This window comes from Papaver somniferum, chromosome 7 (assembly GCF_003573695.1).
Source record: "Papaver somniferum cultivar HN1 chromosome 7, ASM357369v1, whole genome shotgun sequence".
In the NCBI taxonomy this organism is placed as follows: domain Eukaryota; kingdom Viridiplantae; phylum Streptophyta; class Magnoliopsida; order Ranunculales; family Papaveraceae; genus Papaver; species Papaver somniferum.
In genome coordinates this window covers 37,219,068-37,236,698 of record NC_039364.1, presented here as the reverse complement: position 1 = coordinate 37,236,698, position 17,631 = coordinate 37,219,068, and the positions used below count along the sequence as shown (strand labels likewise).

The following is a 17,631-nucleotide window of genomic DNA, read 5'->3' as shown; positions in this document are numbered from 1 at the left end:
ATACTGTAACAAAAAAAACAGCATGTATACAAATCAATTTGAAGTTGTTTTTTTGAAACAAAATTGTTTCTTCATACTTCTCTCAGTATAAACAAAAAGTAAAACAACAAATTAACAGATCGCACATGAAAGAACAACAAAATAATTCAAAAAAAAAATTGAAAACAGATCTGAAATCAAAAACAACATAAAATTCTTACCTAGATTTGTTGTTTTCTTTCTTCTGAAACAATGTTTATTTTGTTCCTCTTCTCAGTATCAAACAAACATGTGTAAGCATCAACAAAAACATGTGTAAGTATCAAAAGTGACAAAAATAGATCGAAACGGTAAAATCAAAATCAATTGAATTTGAAAACTAAATCGAAATCACAATTCGTACCTATTTTGATTTATGTATTCCCAACTGTCTTCTTCCTCTTCTCAGACTCAACAAATTCGAAGCAGAACAAAAATCGTAATCAGTAGAAGATCGAGATTCAAAAAATCGATGAGAAAACTAGTGAATCAAGCAACAGAAAAGATAAAAACGAACAAACCTATTTGTTGTTCATCAATGCAGCTTCACTATCTCGTCAAATCTGAAAAACAGACGAATACACCTCAACGAATTGAGAGAAAATTCGTTTTCTTCTTCTTCTCGTTTATGTTGTTCTTCTTCTCGTCTTCTTCCTATCAAATTAACGAAAATCAGTATGAAACTATCAAAATTCACGAATTCGTCTGAAGAAAAATCTCCAATTTTGTTTCTGAACGAGAGCGGAGAGAAGAAAGAGCTGAATCTGATTTGGTTTTCAGTTTCTGGTAGGTATAAAACGTCTATAAATAGGGAAGGTTAATTTCGGTATTTTTACTTTTATTAAAAATCCTGATGACGTCAGCAATCCGGGAAAATTGAAAACCAGGCCCAAAAAAAAAAAATTTCTGGGCCTAGAAATATCAAAAACGGAAAGTGTGGAGTTGAGGGTGTAAGATCCATTTTGTGGGGCTTGTATATGGTTGAACCCATATAGTAGGGGGTTCTAGTATTTTTCACTATTAAATTAGGGAAAATTAGGCTCAGGCCCAACCCATGGATAACCCATAATATGAGGCCCCTAGATAAAAGAGTTTCATTAGTAGGCCCTGAATTAAAAAATAAATTTAATAAAAGCGAAAAGACTAAATTAGCCTCAAGTATATAAGAGGCGTCACCTACCTTTCTCTCGTTCAGACGCCATTATTTCATTTCCAAGGAGAGAGAAAACAAATCTCACTCACCTGAAACAGAAAGAAATCTAGAAAAAAACCCAAAAAATCAAGAAATCTTCCTGAAATCTGTTCCAAAACAAAGATCGAGATCAAATACTATTCATCATTTGCTAACCCCTAAATCAGAGAAACAGATCGAAAAAGTTTCAGATTCAAAAACCAAAAAAAATCAAAAGAAACAGTTTCAGATTCAGTTTCAGATTCAAACCCTAAATCGCCGTTGTTACTGATTCCTGTTGATGAAATACTCCGACGATTAATCACTAGGTAAGTTTTGATTTGAAGCTGTTAGTTTTGATTCCTGTTGTTACTGATTCGTGGGTCGAAAATTTCTGAACTAGGGTTTGTAATAAGATTACAACAAACATAACTCATTCTGACTGATAATTTTACAGATCGGAGAAGGAGAACAATCGTTTGTGCATAAAATCCATGAAATAACTGATTAAATAGAAACAAAGGTAAGTCATGGATGTGATATAACTGATTGATTTAGTGGATTTCATTTCTGAGATGTTACTGTTTGAAAACCCTAGAAACTCTAAGTTGAATTGCAATCAACTAACTTGATTTTATTACTACATCAACTACAGATTCAGAATCAAATTTCTTTTGGAATAAAAATGGTGAAAGGAAAAATGAATCCCCCTAGAAAAGATGATACAATTACAGGTACTAAGTTGTGAAAACTATTGTTGTCATGGTCTCATGTTTATTTCTCATATAATGCTTGTGAATATGTAATTACACAGACAAGGACATGTGTAACTATAAGTTACACACTCAAAATGTAACCACTGACTGTGTTGTGGTTTGTATATTGATTGTGTAACTTATAGTTACACATACCAAGTGAGCCTGTCACCACTGACTTGCCTAGGGATGTGTAACTAGTAGTTGCACATAAAAAATTGGTTGTGTTTAGGATGTGTAACTTGTAGTTACACATAGAAAATTGGTTGTGTAAATTAAAGTTACTCATTAATATGCATGTGTAAGTTAAAGTTACACCTTGTAGAATGTCTAGGATTAAGTGTGTAACTTGTAGTTAAAATTTACTAACTGAATAAATTTAAAAGTTTCTAATGTAAGTGATGCTTTTGAATGTATAACTACGCAAACAAGGGCCTGTGTAACTTTAAGTTACACATTCAAAATCTCACCACTATGTTGTGGTTTGTATATTGAGTGTGTAACTTGTAGTTACACATACAAATGAGCCTTGCAGAAGTGGTTGTGTAACTTGTAGTTACACATCTTAACTGTGAGTTACACATTCAAGATGTTACCAATGACTTGCAAAGTGGCTGTGTAACTATAAGATACACATTGAAAATCTAATCACTGACTTGCCAATTGACTGTGTAACCTTAAGTTACACATGCATAATAACATAACTGATTTGGCAATTGCCTAGATAACTAAAAGTTACACATGCAAAAATATAACTATGACTGTATTGTGTTTGTAAATTATAGTTGGACATAAAAAAATGACCCCTTTAAACCTTCATATGCATGTAAGTTAAGGTTACACAACACAGAATAGAATGATTCAGTTTGTGTACTTGGCAAATAAACATAGTTTGTAACATGATTTTCATTTTGTAGTTAAAAACGAGTGTATTTGATAAGTACACAACATACTGACTCATGCTATTTTTGTGTGTGATGTGTACAGGAAACCTAAGGCAGTCGTTGAATGCAGTAAAGGATTTAGTAAAGTTGATAAAGCCTATAGGACTGACTGATAGGGCTCATAGATATCTTAGGAGAGCTGCTTACGGAGAACTCGTAATGATGTATTACGATGACTATGATACAACTGTACCAACTACAACAAGACAGATAACTACCAACAAACACGGCGTCTTGAAGCTCTTGAACTGCTTTGACATGGATTGTGAGACACCATGTTCATTCAAGTTTGCTGATGATAAGATTATAGAGTCTATGAAATCGGTCAAACCTATGAATAAACTTATTTTAATTCCAACCTTACATATTAAATTATCCCCCGTGATTGTCCAGTCAAGGCGTCGCTTTCCGCAACTAATGCGACTAAAATTTACTTTGACGTCGATATTCCGGAGGTCTTGCAAATCAAAGAAAGGTAATACTGTCGGTACAAGTAACACATGATTTCTTATTTTCACATGCAAACATAACAGAGTTTCCAAAACATGAGGCAATATTTTCTTACGATTTAATTTGGCACAAGTCTTCTCACTGAACCCACCACGTGAAATCACACTCCCGTCTAGAGTTGGGTACCATCCGGCTAACCAATCCACTGATGGCAGTAGAAAGTCAATTTTTGAATTGCTTAAAACAAAGTGGTAATCTGGGTACAATGTATACTCGCCTGTTAATCTCCTTATCGTAATCCAAAATTTTTATATGGTTATATTCGCCTAACATTGTCTTAACTGTGTCATCATTAATTCAAGTACTAAACAAAAAAAAAAAAAAGTCTGTCGTGCCAAGTCTCTTGGTATTTCCACCGAGAAAAGATGGTACTACCTTGGGTGCCACAACTGCACAACAAAATTGGTGGGAAACATAGGAGACCATTGGTGTTCCAGCTGGAGGGTCCAAATAGACGACCAGTACCCAGGTTCCGCCTATTCTACCACGCATTGGAGTGTTCCAAGATTACCTCAAAAAGTTTACAGGGTTTCTTGCGATCAAATGGAATGAAATTTTCAGCCTTTCCAAATAAATTTTGTATCGATAAGGCATAGTCGTCTTTGTGAAATATATTAATTGTCCAAGCTTATTTTGTGTAACAGTTAATTAATCATTAATGTGAAATCTCTTTGCAATCTATATAACAGAGGTTCTCTGTGATGATATAATAATAATAATTTTACAGTAATAATTTTTCTTCCGATCAAATTAATAATAATTTTACAGTAGTAATTTTTCTTCCAATCAAATTGAAGGCAAATTTCGGCCTTTTTTGTATTCCCTGAGTCCATCTATATCAAAAAGTTTACAGTAACAATTTTTAGCCATCTATATCATCTATAACTCAAAGTTCCACAATTAATAAAAACATAAACTTCTTCCATTGAAATGCCATATAGATGTACAAAAAATTAAAATTGAACGCATCCCACATATTTACCTCATCTGGGAAACTCTCATTCGTCATCAATCCACCACAGGAATAATCCACCTTGACGATAACTTGGTTATTTGCATTTGGTTTCTTATGCTTATGTTTCTCAACTTAATAATCATTAACTTACACACTGCATTCACATTGCTACACTTTACAACAGAACCTCCAGATTGCACGGCGTAGGAGACAGAACCGCAAAGCACTGGAGAAAGCACAAACATTGTGCCAAGTATCAAATTTATTTTCCAAGCTATGAAATCATCAACTACCTATGAACCGTGGTTTTCCAATCCCACTTTGATCGATGAACTAAATAATATGTATCTTATAGAGTAGAATTGCAAATCACACAGTAAGCCAGACAGCATAATTGGAAGACCCAAATGGCCTGCTAAATACTGGATCAACTGTCTGGGTAACTTAATTTGGCTAACGCCTTCTTATGGTTTTTTTTTTTTTTCGCTTACATTCATTTTTAACTCATCAAGTACACCGACATTTAATCTTTTACCCCATGGATGCTAAGCTACACAACGCATAGGCGCCAACGTGAAGTGGCAGAGAAAGCGGAAGAAATATTTCAGATTTAATATTTACAATTCAAATTGTCGATTCTTTTAACAAACATGCAATCATTTTCCCGGATGGGTGTTATGCGTTCTGATGCTTTCTTCTAATTTTTCGGGGTCGTAGTCTGGGCCAGATGCATCGACGACATAGAAAACTACAACAGACCAATGCTCTTTACTGTACTGAGACGACCAACCAGGTAATCGAACTTTACTTGCATATGATACCATTACAATTGATAGACAACCCTATTTGAATAATTTTTGGACTCATAACGTAAATCCTAAAATTTTAGACTTTTAAGAAAGCATTGATATGGGGAAACTTAGAAAAAAATTTAGTTCCGTAACGTATTCATGTACCTGATGTAATTGGGTGATAGACTCTGTATATTAGTGCATGACCACCGGGCAAAGGCTCATATGTATTGCAGGTAATAAGAAATCTAAGATTTGGTAGGATTGCAGATATATTCTATCAGTTGTTTTCTGTTTAAAACCTTTGGTGATCAACAACTAGGGTATCAACCAGGCCTTCGGCGTGTTGTTGTTTTAATTTTAGTCGTGTTTTCACCAAATATGGATTGGTGCAAGCCTTGGGGATATTTTATGCTGGGAGTTTGTTTTTCACCAAATACTAAAGTAACAAACTAATAAAATCATCCAATGTAAAGAAATATTAAAAATTACATGTACCATTACTTCTTTTAAAATTAAAAGAAGCACCAAATTCTACAATAATACTTCAGGATACACTACATTTTTTGTTACCGGATCTAAAGACACATCTGATTCATTTGGAAATAATAAAGTAATTCTCCTTGCAGCAGTACACCTGGACAATGCGACATATAGCTGACCATGACTAAATACTGGAGTACGTAAATCAATTCCCACATACTTCACCGATTGTCCCTGGGATTTGTTAATAGTCATCACATATGCAACGCATATGTGAAATTGACGTCTTTCCATTTGTATGTTTAGCTCTGAAGCTGAAGGTTGAAAAGTTATTCTAGGGATGAATACTATTTCACCAGCTTTTTCTCCCGTTATGATTTTAGCTTCAATCACGTGTCGTCCGCACCTCGTCACCACCAGTCTTGTACCATTACAAAGGCCTTCTTTCGGTGCCAGATTTCTCAGCAACATAATGGGACATCCAACTTTGAGGTCTATCTTAAATGGAGGTGTTCCCGGTGGACTTAAATTGTTGAGAAATTCAGTTGTAAAATCCGAATCCCTTCCATGATCATCCCGAATCATTTTGTCAGCAGAAAAATACGTGTAAGTCTCCCCATGTAATCTTTCTAATGCATCCATATTAGTCTTATAGACGTCTTCATTACGTGGAGATAAAATGATCCTCTCAGTTAAGTATTTGGGTGACATTGGTTCGTCCATTACCAACAGAGGATACACCGAAGATATTAGCTCATGCATGTTTTGACATCTACCCATTGTCGATGGCAGATTAACAACCTCTTTAGGGTTCGTTCCAATCTACATACCAATTAATCGGATTTAAAATAGCTATGTCTACAATAAATATAGTTTTATTCAATGAAATTTCATTACCTCAAGCAAGTAGTCAGCAAACTCCAAATTTTCCGGTTCCTGCTCCAATCGCATATTTTGGTTTAACGTCGAGACAGTAATGTAATCCCAAAGCAATGAACCTCTTATAGATGCTCCAACAGTTTGTTCTCGACTTGCATTCGAGACCACTGGTAAAGTCTGTCTAAAGTCTCCACCCAAGACGACTGTTACACCTCCAAAGTGTTTGTCATCACTGCGAATATCTCGTAGTAGGCGATCAACTGCTTCCACACAAAATCTATGTTGCATTGAAACTTCATCCCATATGATCAATCTTACTTCTTTAAGCAGCTGGGCATAATCCGAGTCTTTACTAATACTAATACTGTTATCGTCTTGGACTTCAAATGGAATCTTAAAAGTGGAATGTGCCGTTCGACCTCCATCAAGAAGTAGTGAAGCGATACCAGATGAAGCAACAATTAAGACTATTTTTCCATCTTTACGACATCTTCTTGCTATTGTGTTGTACAAAAAAGTTTTTTCAGTCCCTGCACTGCCATTCAGAAAAAACATTCGTCCATTGCGATCATTCACAGAATCCACTATCGCATTGTACGCCGAACGTTGTACGACATTCAATTTCTCAATATCTGACTGAATCACCGAATCACTTAATGCAAACTGAATTTGTCTATGGTCCCAAATGTATCTGTTACCTACTATTTGACCCCAATCATGTCTTGGTCTCGGCATTGATTCATATTTTTCTAGTTTTTTTCCAGATCGTTGAAGCAGTTGATCCAACAGGTATAATCCGTAATCCATTGCCAGTTCATCTGTTGGATTCTGGATGTTAAACCTTGTTCGCAATCTATGTGGTAAATCATCACATATATTGATTCCAAATTTCGCCCACAACACCTCCGGCCTTGATGGATTACATTGCGATAGGATAATACAAAATAGTTTCCTCAGCTGATTTCCAGTTTGCATAACCACTGCTTCTTGAAGACATTTTTCCGATTCTCCATCATGTGCTAAAATCCCAAGTGCAATACATGCATCTTGAAACGTATTGTGCACCTCGTCTACGTCTCCATTACTTACAGTCTTCAAGTCTTCAAAAGAATTAGCACCTCTAACAGTTGTGAGTAACATACGTAAGTAGTACAACTCTCCAGCGTTAGGGCTAACAAAATACATTCTTCCAATTGCAAATTCTTGTTGTCTAATTTTCCACTGTTTAACCCTTTTACACCATACAAAGTGTTACGGGAACTGTTGATAAGTATATGCCGGGGTATTAGGATTTTTAGCATAATATTCAAAATAACCCATCAAAGTCGTCCTATGTTCCTATGCTGTTCGTATAACCAAGGTCATTGATTGCCTTGTGTTATAAACAACCCGTTGCCTATTCTGTAAATGAATTGCCAACCGTTGTACAACAGGATATTCTTCATGCAAGTGGTACTCAATCAAACGCCATACAACCTCATGTGGTCCAATGTACCTCGCATCAATATATTGTTGAATCCCGTCATGTTCTCCCAAAACAATCGTAGCTCGGTCACCACCTTTGTAAATGTATTTGTTAATATATTTTACAGCTCTTATTCCTGCACATATTTCCACATTGATGTGGCAATTGAACATTCTTGATAGATGCGGGTTATAGGGTACAACATCTATATTATACGCCTTTTTGTTGTTTCTGATAGTTACTTCTATTCCATCCCGACGACGACGATAACTCGGATACCCACCCTCGTCCAAAGCTGTTGTGTCGGTGTACTTCTTAGGATATCCTTTTGTACATTTTCCTTTTTCCATACACGCTGCATATGGATCTCGCTCTCCACATGGACCATGAACCATACATTTGCTTACGGTATCAAACATTATTGGGTCATTTATCTCATTAGGAAATTCAGCCGAAACAAATTTATCAACCATGTCTTCCGTACGAATTTTTTCCGAATCTTTCAAAAATATAAGAGCATGCATATGTGGTAGCCCACGTTTTTGAAACTCGATGGTATAAACATGGGCGACCACCGTGCCGAACACCTTTTTTTCCTTTATTTCTTTCATCAATGCTTTTCTTTTCAGCTCAAAAACTCGAGCTACCAAATCAGGACGATCAGTGACACTCTGATTGGGTAAAAGTGCATTTTTTTATTTCTGGCCAATTTGGGTTTGCAGTCATTGTAAGAAATATATCTGGATGGTGATGAAAACGTGTAATAGCCATCGAATCCTGGTATATCTCGTACATATTCCTCCCGCTTCCAGTGTGTGAAGATGGTAAAATAACAGGATTACCTCTATCACCCGGATTTAAATCCGCATTTTTCATATCTGCAATGCAACTGTAGAGGTCAGAACGCAGAGTTGGTTGGTTGAATCTGAGCCATGCCAACTTACTTTGCTCTGTAGCAGCCCATGCATCAACTAAGAACTCTTGAAATAGTTTTCCGACTCTTAAGATGGTTGAATATTCTTCTGCACGTTCAAATATGTGGTAACTGTAATACTCCATTTGAGATAATTTTGTTTTCGTATAGGTTTTGGTGACTGCATCCCATTGCCTCATTGTTGGTGACCATCCCAGCTCACCAAAAGGAAATAGTAAAACATAATGTAAAGGCAAGTATGCCGGATGACACTCCGAAATTTGTTTCAATCCGTTGTTTTCTCTCAAATGCAATATAATATCTCGCACCCCAGTCTCCTTATACGTATTTTCTGGAACGATAACCACAATCTCATTTGTTGTCGGAAGATTATAACGCCTACTATCAGTCGACTTGTTATATTGAAGTGAAACTCTGATATTCTGGTCGGCCGGACTCATCTGGTCTAAAATTGCATAATCCTGACGATACTTGGTATAAAAAACATTGAATTGGATCGTAGTATTCTGAATTTTCTGTAGGACATTCATATTTAACTGAGGATTTCTTTCGCCACGGACAAACAATGAAAAGGCTGGATCATAGATGTACAGTTGGGAGTAAACCGCCATCCTCTCAGTCCCAGGAGCTGGTAGAACACCTCCGGTTAAATGTCTCAACTCCCCATGTATTGAGAAAGGTCTCGGACCTCTCCCTTTCAAAGCTCTTGTATCTAATTTGCATCCAAGGCTAGTAAACGCATTAGTTGTATTATACTCTCGAATATATTTCCGAAAAGAAATTGATTCAGCGTCGGTTCCGTCAAACAATTCTCTGATGGCTACCGGTGGTTCACGCAGTGACGGTAGGCAAACTTTTCCTTGGAGACAACATGACCCAAATTTTGGGTTTATTAAAGATGAATTTGTAAGTTTTTCTGCCATCCAGTGCAATGCCCCGCAGTGCTGACATTTGACATCCATTTGTCCCAGAAAATGACGTACATCGGTAGCAACAACAGCTACCTGATTGATAAAAGTATTTGGATCATGTAATTCGTCAGTGTCGTAATCTACTTCGTCAATTTCGTAAGTATCCGACACCCCATCATCTTCTCTAACATTAATAGACGGCTTGCATAGTGATAATCAGGTAATCTAGCTTACCCTATGCAAAAGCTAAATAAATTTATGCAATCTAAAATTTTAAATCCTTACATTTCAGTGTTTTGAGCGTGCTACCAACTCTCCTATGTAATACAACCGACTGCATTGTAAATTTTGTCAACCACTATGATTCTTTTATTTTTGAACTTAAAATGATAATTATATATGTGCGCGAGTAAATTATTTGACGTTCAAGTTAATTCACCTCTTCATATGACTCTGCATCTTCATGCTCATGTGGTACAGCCTCGCTTTCTCTAATCTGTATACCACTCGGGCGCATCCGTTTGCATGGAAGATTCTATAGTTTTGGTAAATAAATTTGTAAATTTTCAAATTTTAACAATAAAATCAATTAATTACTATGTACGGGCACATCTTCAGTAATAGCTTTTCTCTTTCCCTTTAGTGCTCGTCGTCGTTCTGCATCTGCTTCTCTTTCAATTTGTGCTCCTTTCTCACGATGCTCCTGTTCTCTCATCTCTTCGTGTTGTTTTTCTATCTCACGTCGTCGCCTTTGGGCTGCTGATCTTCGAGATGATGTTGTCGATGTTAGATTATTTCTCGCCTGCGGTGGACCCGCAACAACACACCGCGGTGGCTGTTCGGTTGTTGTCTCACTATGCACATCTTTTAACCTCTCGAGAATCACTGTCCTATATGCAACTGACGGATGCTGATAACATAAAAATTAAAGTATGTTAACTAAAAAAATAAATAAATTAAACAGCATAAAACAAACAACTCAACCAAATTTCCAAAATTATGCTTACAATAACTTGGGTAGTCAAATTATGTCCATTATAGAGCATGTGAACTCCATCATTTGTTTGATTCTCATGATTCGTGTGTCTCCTGCATTCATTAATAGAAAATGTAGTTAGTGTATAAGGTTTTGTAAGATGAAGGTTAATAATCCTTTTTTTTTATATATAGGCTCTAATCAGACAGTCGATCGATGATCCGCATCCCACCGTGAAAAAATGGAAAACTTCTTAATTTGTCATCCTGGTTATGGGATTTTTTAAACTATAAGATGGGTAATTAAAGGCCATCATTAGATCAATAAATTGATGGATGATAGTAAGTTTTTCATGTGTCTTTCATCCAAATATTTGATCACCTGAAAAAAATTCTTTGAGGTAAATCTAGTCGCTTTTCATTTTCTTCCCAGATTTGAAACTGGGATAGCTTAAATCCAATAAATCAAATCGAACAGAGTGCAGAATATAATTGTCGATGTAATGACTTGTACTCACATGTTAAACCTTCCAGAGAATGAACTTTTATAATTTTGTTTTAAGCACACCTAATCAGTCTATTTATAGAGTAATGATCTCAAGAAAACTTCATCGTTTTGAACTGATCCCACTACTGGAAAGATACAAATCATGAAACTGCAAGGTAGTGGGTGTGCACAGTTATTAGTTTTTCATTTTTTCATTTTTTCCTTAACTTTTGTATCCATTCAATACCGACTCATACACTCCGATATTATGCCATTCTTTTAACTGTTAATCAATTTACCAAAGTTGAAGAGTTTTAGTCCATCTTAATGGTTATGTACTCGCTTATTATCACCTTTAAAAGCGCAAACCACGTTGAAAACTTAATCCAGACGACTCTTTTGAAATGAAAATAGATGTCAGTGGAAGGTATAGATCTTTCCATGGAAACTGACGGTGGATAAGTTGACACTTTCTGGAAATCCATGGAAACTGACCAGTAATTGTCTTTCCCAAAACTCATTAAACCATCATTTGGACATCATTTGGACACCAGAAAGACATTAAACCATCATTTTCTAAAGAAGCAGTACACCATAATAAGCAACAAAAACTATTCAAAATGAATAACCATCAGCTGTTGTGTAAATAGTCGACCTTTGGGTGATATGAGGGTGATGTTTTAATGATTATCCCCTCAAACGTACATGAAGTTAAGAATATTATAGGTGGCCTGTTCAAATTAGAAAAACAGGACACTTTTGGTCGCTTAACAAACCAAAGCAAAAAATTAAGTGATCACCTTATAGTGCAGCCATACTCCCCATACCAACATAATACTGAGGAAATTTTAAGTTTAATTTGTAGGTCCAACGTTAAATCTATCTTTCATTACCAATCAAATAATAAAGTGTTGTAGAAATAATGCAAAGTCGTGCAATTTGGTCTAGATGTTGTGAAGCCAAAGGCTGTTCAATCCGTATACGTCTAGTTTGGCAAATGATGTATGTTCTTGCTTAGGATAAACCTGAAGTTAATAGAACTGAAAAGCATCAGAGTAAGTTACATCTTGAGCTTACACCAAGGTCCAAGACAACACCACAAACCCTCCTGCAAACATAATGAGACTCAGTTTAACAGAGAGCACAGTAGCGAACTATCCTAATTTGATCAATTTCTAATAATAAAAAGATTAGTAATGGCTTTTGTGCCCTATGTGCATCCACAGTAGGTGTGGTAGTGTTCATGGAGCGCTCGTCCTACGTAGGGAGCTTCTCCTTGTTTACAGTATGGCAGTACATACATAAACAGGAAGTCATCTATGTGACCTTCAATTTTTCTCATGACGGTGCTTTTAAAAAAAATTCATCCTTTAATTCAAGGGTAACTACAGTTTCTAAGTGTACCACACAGACGTCTCTCTAGATCATGTCATAATGCAAAGAAAAAGAAGGGTAGTCATCTCCAGAACAAACCATGATACAACCAAGTTCATAAATTGAACCAACCACCTCTGATGCAAGCCGAAGTTACATGATACAACTATGATACAACTACTACAAATTGGTCGCAATGGACGTGTGCACATTAGTTACTAAAAATTTCCCAACCCAATACAACGTTATTTTTGGAAATTTCTAAAATAATTTCAAAAAACAGTTCAGAAAAATAAATTTGTTCATAGAAAAATTAAGAAAGTTACCAAATTGCACGTATAATGAAGTTTTGACGTTGAAGTTGCACCTTGAAACTTTATAATTTCCAAGGATGCAACAACCTATACGATCTACCATTCCTGAACTACACATAGGATATGAATTCAAAAAACAACAACCTGATTTTAGGCTAAAGTTCACATTTTGATCGTAATATTGAAGTTGATTACTGTAAACAAACATTAAGAAATCAATTACAAATAGGATGAATGAACATAAATGATAAAAACTGAACATCACCCAAAAAGAAAAGAAAAAACAATCATTTAGAACTAAAATAAACAATATTGACAGTGAATAAGTGATCAGAAAATCAAATTCTAAACTGAAAATCTAAAAAAACTGACAACTGCTGATCTCCCTGTACGTCATGTGGATTCTCCCTTCCATTTCAAAACAATCGAATCAAAGATTCGACAAATACAAAACGATCCAGTATCTCATAATTATTAAAAAAGAAAAGAAAATAATAACAGATAAAATGATAGAAACTACTTACAGATCCTAACCGAAACTATGAGAAACAAACAATCTGAACGAAAAAATGATTGAATCGCCTCTCTTAAACTTCGATTTTGATGACGATCCGATATTTTTTTACATTCACGATATCCGATGATAATGTATGAAAATGAAATTTATTCGGATTCACAAACTGAAACTTGAGTTTTAAGATAACGTAATCCTTATTTTCTTTGCCGTTTAGACTAATAGCGTAACGATTTTCAGTTTTGGCATATCTTGGGAAGTTATTAGAACAACTGGTATAAAAGACACCTAAGCAAAATGGGGCGAAACAAAAGGAGGTTGCTTTGCGTCCGTTCAATCTGGACTGAGCGGTTTTCAATTTTCTAGACTCCATCCCGTCTATACCTATGTAAACGGACGGAGGAAACCTTCCCTTTGTTGGACTACAAAATCACCACCACTATTTGTCTTTCCAAGACTCCATCCCGGCCTTTCTTTGATTCATTGGTCAACAATAAAGTAATTCTCCTTGCAGCACTACACCTAGACAATGCGACATATAGCTGACCATGGCTAAAAACTGGAGTACGTAAATCAATGCCCACATACTTCACCGATTGTCCCTGTGATTTATTAATAGTCGTTGCATATATGGGAAATTGACGTCTTTCCATTTGTAGGGTACATTTTCTTTACCACGTTTGAGAATGTAAAAGTGTTTATGAGGAGCATGTGTCGCCAATGAGGAACACGTACAACAATCTGAGTATAAGCAATTCATTAGTTCTGTGCATTTCATAAATAATTGCATTGCCGCAGTCTTAGCAAATTCGCTTCAATTGATAGAAAAAAAATTAATGGGAATGATCTGAGTAGTACCTTATGTTTTTGTTTCCATTGAGGCCCATAGTGCAAACTAAGATAAATTTTGTCTTCCATTTGCCGGTCTTTCTACAAAAATTTGTAACTTTGTGTACATAAAAAACAAAATTACTGGTAAGAATGTTTGAAAATGTGATATCGTTTACCTCGGGAGTAGCAAGGTATTTTTCCTTCCCCAAATCAGTCACAATCAGCCGATCCTCAATCGGCTTTTATCATCAAATCATTGTAAATAGATCACATTTCATGGAAAATAAAATAAAATAAAACTGATAGAAAACATAAGATAAAAAAACCTTCATACCATGGAAGTCAATCAGAACACCATTCCTTACTAAATGTTTAATCTTGTGAAATCGAGAGTTTCCGTTAATATGACAGTCAGAAAGCTAAAATGGTAGACATCTAAAAATATGATTATTGGATTTTCTTACCGCGTAATCTAAGTCACGATCCATCTGTTACAGCAATTAAAAAGTGTGAGACACTAAGAAGTAGGTATTAATCATTGTTGAATTAACCGTGTGCCAATGAATTAGCATACCTCGCCATATATAGATAAACATGGATAATTTGTGTCCAAGAACAAACCATTAGTTGTTGTTCGCTGCACCACACTTTTTTTGGCCTGAAAACTCAGCCACAGACTTTCAAATTTCAATAGCCTAAACCAAAGTAAGATATGATCAGAATCAACAATACAATCTTTAAAAAGTACCTTTGATGTATTCTTCCTTGTTTTCGTTCCTTTCGTTTTTGATGTGCGAATATTTTCTACTTGCATGGATGCCTCCCATCTTTGTTTTTGCATTTTCTCTTTGTTTAACTGAATTAGCTTTGTTACAAACTCACCTGTAGTTGAGGATGTAGTTGAGGATGGTATTCCAAATTCCGGGCCGGTCACACTATTTCGTACAATCTTCCTGTGATTGCTGGTTTGATAGATGTAGTTGTGCATAAATGTAACAGGGACTGTGGATTGCCATTTGTATGGAACAGTTTTCATCACTTTCTTCGTGCGATTAGGGGTGTTAAAGGTGCAACTGTGGACATATCTCACTGCATCCATGAATCTAGCACAACTGAAAAAAAAATTATACCCAATAGTTTAAAACAAAACCCTAAATGTTTTATTACCTAAAAGAAAAAAAAAACGGCAACCTTAATGAATACAAACCAACATAGGTCAATACCTCAATCAGAACACCATTCGTCAATGTACCGTTCTGATATCCTAGTTTCATTAACTATGCACCACACGTCTAGTTAAAATTTTTATATGAAATAAGATTTTGATTATGCATATCCACTAACGGATTTAAGAATGAGAAATTCAGTGTTGAACAACTAAAGTGAGTTCACCTGAGATTTTCAATTGTGATCTCGCGCATTCGGCTTTATTGCCCACCGGACCTCTGAAGCACCTAGATGTTGGTGTCTTTTTTTAAGAAACCAAACACATGTGCATCAGAAAGGTTGCAAATGTCAGGAAACGGATTGTGCAGGTCACTCGTGATGCCATTTTGCTCTCTATTTGGGTAGCTACTGGCATTAAAAAAAATCAAATAAAAAATCAAATATTATGAGTGATCGAAACATTATAAAACCTTCGTGCAAGTGTAGATGGGCCAGAATTTACTTTCAGCGTCAACATCATGGCTTGAATAAGTGCAGCAAGACAATTTAGATACTCAGCAGGAGGAACAACCTGCAAGTTCAGAAAAATAAGCATTATAAATATCCGTACTCCGATAAATTAAGAACAAATAGATGTTCAGATACATAGAACGAAAGAAGCTTGTATGATACAAATTAGTATGGAAAAGTAATCCCTAATTGGATTACAAAAATCTAGGTACGCCATTTTCAACTTTCCAATTGTTTTTATCTTAATGAGACAATCATGCAAAAGCCTTTGAAATCTATTCCTATTTAGGTTATCATCTGTACACAACAGCTCATAATAGAGCTCAACAAAGATAGTTATAGTTACTGAAACATACTTAGATACAAAACTATTTAAGACGCAAAGCCAATCCACTTCAGGTCATTGAAATGGCACCATTTGTGAACAACATGAAATTAGGTTTGATATAACACCAAAAAAGGTGCAACAACCTCTTCTTGTCATGCAACTCAAAATTGTCTGCTAGAAAGGAAAAAAAAAACATGATCAGAAATCTAGGATTCCGAATTCAGTTAACAAAGTACAGGTGATACTAAGAACCCCAAATTAAAAATGAATGTTAAATCTAAAACCATATAAGTTCAACTCGCATTTGGAATACATAAGATCCATTTATTTCGCGTGAAAGGCAACACCCAAAGAACTCATCACTAAGATCCAACCTTAATAATACTTCAAATCAGTTCCTAAGAATTTGACAAACAAAAATTTCTTGACAAAAGCTTAAGAATTGGAACATTAAAATCAATGATTAATTTTTCCACTCAAAATCATTGTAAATCCTTCTAAAATTATTTGACAGAATAAGGATTCTTCTGTGATGGGAAAAACCTACTTTCCACCCAAACCATTAAGAACCAATTGATTGAATTAATCGGTAGCATTAAAAAGGGAAATCGAAACTTAAAATAAACAGAGAAAATGAGAGGCATTTTCATACGTAAAACGTGTAGCTAATATGGAAACCGAAATTCAGAACCCAATGAAAGAAGAATCGATTTCTTCTAATCAACTTTGCATGAATCAATCGGCAACCACCATTGGCAAAAATTGTAAACGGAAGTTAGAAGGGAGGCGAAACTTACATGTTGAATTGGTGAGACTGATGGTGTTCTGGGATGTTCGAAAAAAAATTAATTTTGGATAACAGTTTTATGTGAGAGAAGAAATCTGAGAGAAGATCTGATAGAAGAAATTGCGTTTCCCAAATCTCACTAAAATTTTTGAGAAGAAAAAATAGGCTTGGAGGTTCAGGTAGTTTCGGAAGGGAATTATGGGGAGTTGAAAATCCAGAAAAACAAATGGTAACCGAAATGGGAGTTGCGGAGATACGTGGATGGTCCAAAAAACCAGTCTGCTATAGATTAGTGATGAGAGATCACAATTTTCTTAATGACACAAAGAACGGTGGATGAGCTCAAAATTCATCCAGAGCACTATTTGTCTTTCCAAGACTCCATCCCGGCCTTTCTTTATCTCCTCCAAAAAAGGTAACTGTGTCATAGTTAAAAGAGAAATCTTAACAATGGTTGTGTTTTCAATAGTTATGTTTTCACCAAACCCGGATTGGTGCAAGCATTGGGGATATTCTTATGAGGGGAGT

At 35.5% G+C, this 17,631-nt stretch overlaps 3 protein-coding genes and 1 long non-coding RNA gene across 10 annotated transcripts; 1 reads left to right on the top strand and 3 right to left on the bottom strand.

Moving 5' to 3' along the window:
• The first annotated feature begins 1,388 nt into the window (after positions 1-1,388).
• LOC113293867 lies at positions 1,389-2,966 on the top strand. Its single transcript, XR_003332628.1, has 4 exons — positions 1,389-1,518; positions 1,647-1,712; positions 1,845-1,923; positions 2,932-2,966. It is a non-coding gene; the product is annotated as an uncharacterized LOC113293867 (long non-coding RNA).
• Positions 2,967-5,678: 2,712 nt separating this feature from the next.
• Positions 5,679-6,269, bottom strand: LOC113294527 (ATP-dependent DNA helicase PIF1-like). The gene has a single exon (XM_026542921.1). It carries the CDS (start codon positions 6,267-6,269, stop codon positions 5,679-5,681), a length of 591 nt encoding a protein of 196 aa, XP_026398706.1.
• A 1,575-nt stretch (positions 6,270-7,844) lies between these two features.
• Positions 7,845-8,444, bottom strand: LOC113294526. The gene has a single exon (XM_026542920.1). It carries the CDS (start codon positions 8,442-8,444, stop codon positions 7,845-7,847), a length of 600 nt encoding a protein of 199 aa, XP_026398705.1.
• Positions 8,445-13,359: 4,915 nt separating this feature from the next.
• Positions 13,360-17,235, bottom strand: LOC113292818. Of its 7 annotated transcripts, XR_003331887.1 has the most exons (11): positions 17,114-17,208; positions 16,345-16,487; positions 15,981-16,049; positions 15,704-15,886; positions 15,060-15,423; positions 14,886-14,969; positions 14,776-14,799; positions 14,646-14,688; positions 14,488-14,550; positions 14,339-14,410; positions 13,360-14,221 (listed from the first exon to the last, which is right to left on the bottom strand). XR_003331887.1 is itself a non-coding variant. In XM_026541664.1 (10 exons), the coding sequence occupies exons 4-10, from the start codon at positions 15,730-15,732 to the stop codon at positions 14,093-14,095; spliced, it is 765 nt and encodes a 254-aa protein (XP_026397449.1). In that variant the 5' UTR covers positions 15,733-15,886; positions 15,981-16,049; positions 16,345-16,487; positions 17,114-17,208; the 3' UTR covers positions 13,360-14,092. The 7 variants fall into 7 exon arrangements, 5 of the variants coding, with proteins under 5 accessions (XP_026397449.1, XP_026397448.1, XP_026397450.1 ...); XR_003331886.1 differs by having other exon boundaries at positions 14,646-14,799; XM_026541664.1 differs by lacking the exon at positions 14,646-14,688.
• Positions 17,236-17,631: the final 396 nt, after the last annotated feature.

Excerpts from the sequence above, each read along its gene's own strand:
- LOC113292818 (XM_026541666.1), bottom strand. The coding sequence starts at position 15,732 with ATGCGCGAGATCACAATTGAAAATCTCAG. Across the intron at positions 14,800-14,885 it reads GTTTATCTATATATGGCGAG|ATGGATCGTGACTTAGATTA; the intron begins GTATGCTAATTC and ends TTGCTGTAACAG. Across the intron at positions 14,222-14,338 it reads AATGGAAACAAAAACATAAG|ATTGTTGTACGTGTTCCTCA; the intron begins GTACTACTCAGA and ends GCTTATACTCAG.
- LOC113294527 (XM_026542921.1), bottom strand. The coding sequence starts at position 6,269 with ATGGATGCATTAGAAAGATTACATGGGGAGACTTACACGTATTTTTCT.
- LOC113294526 (XM_026542920.1), bottom strand. The coding sequence starts at position 8,444 with ATGGTTGATAAATTTGTTTCGGCTGAATTTCCTAATGAGATAAATGAC.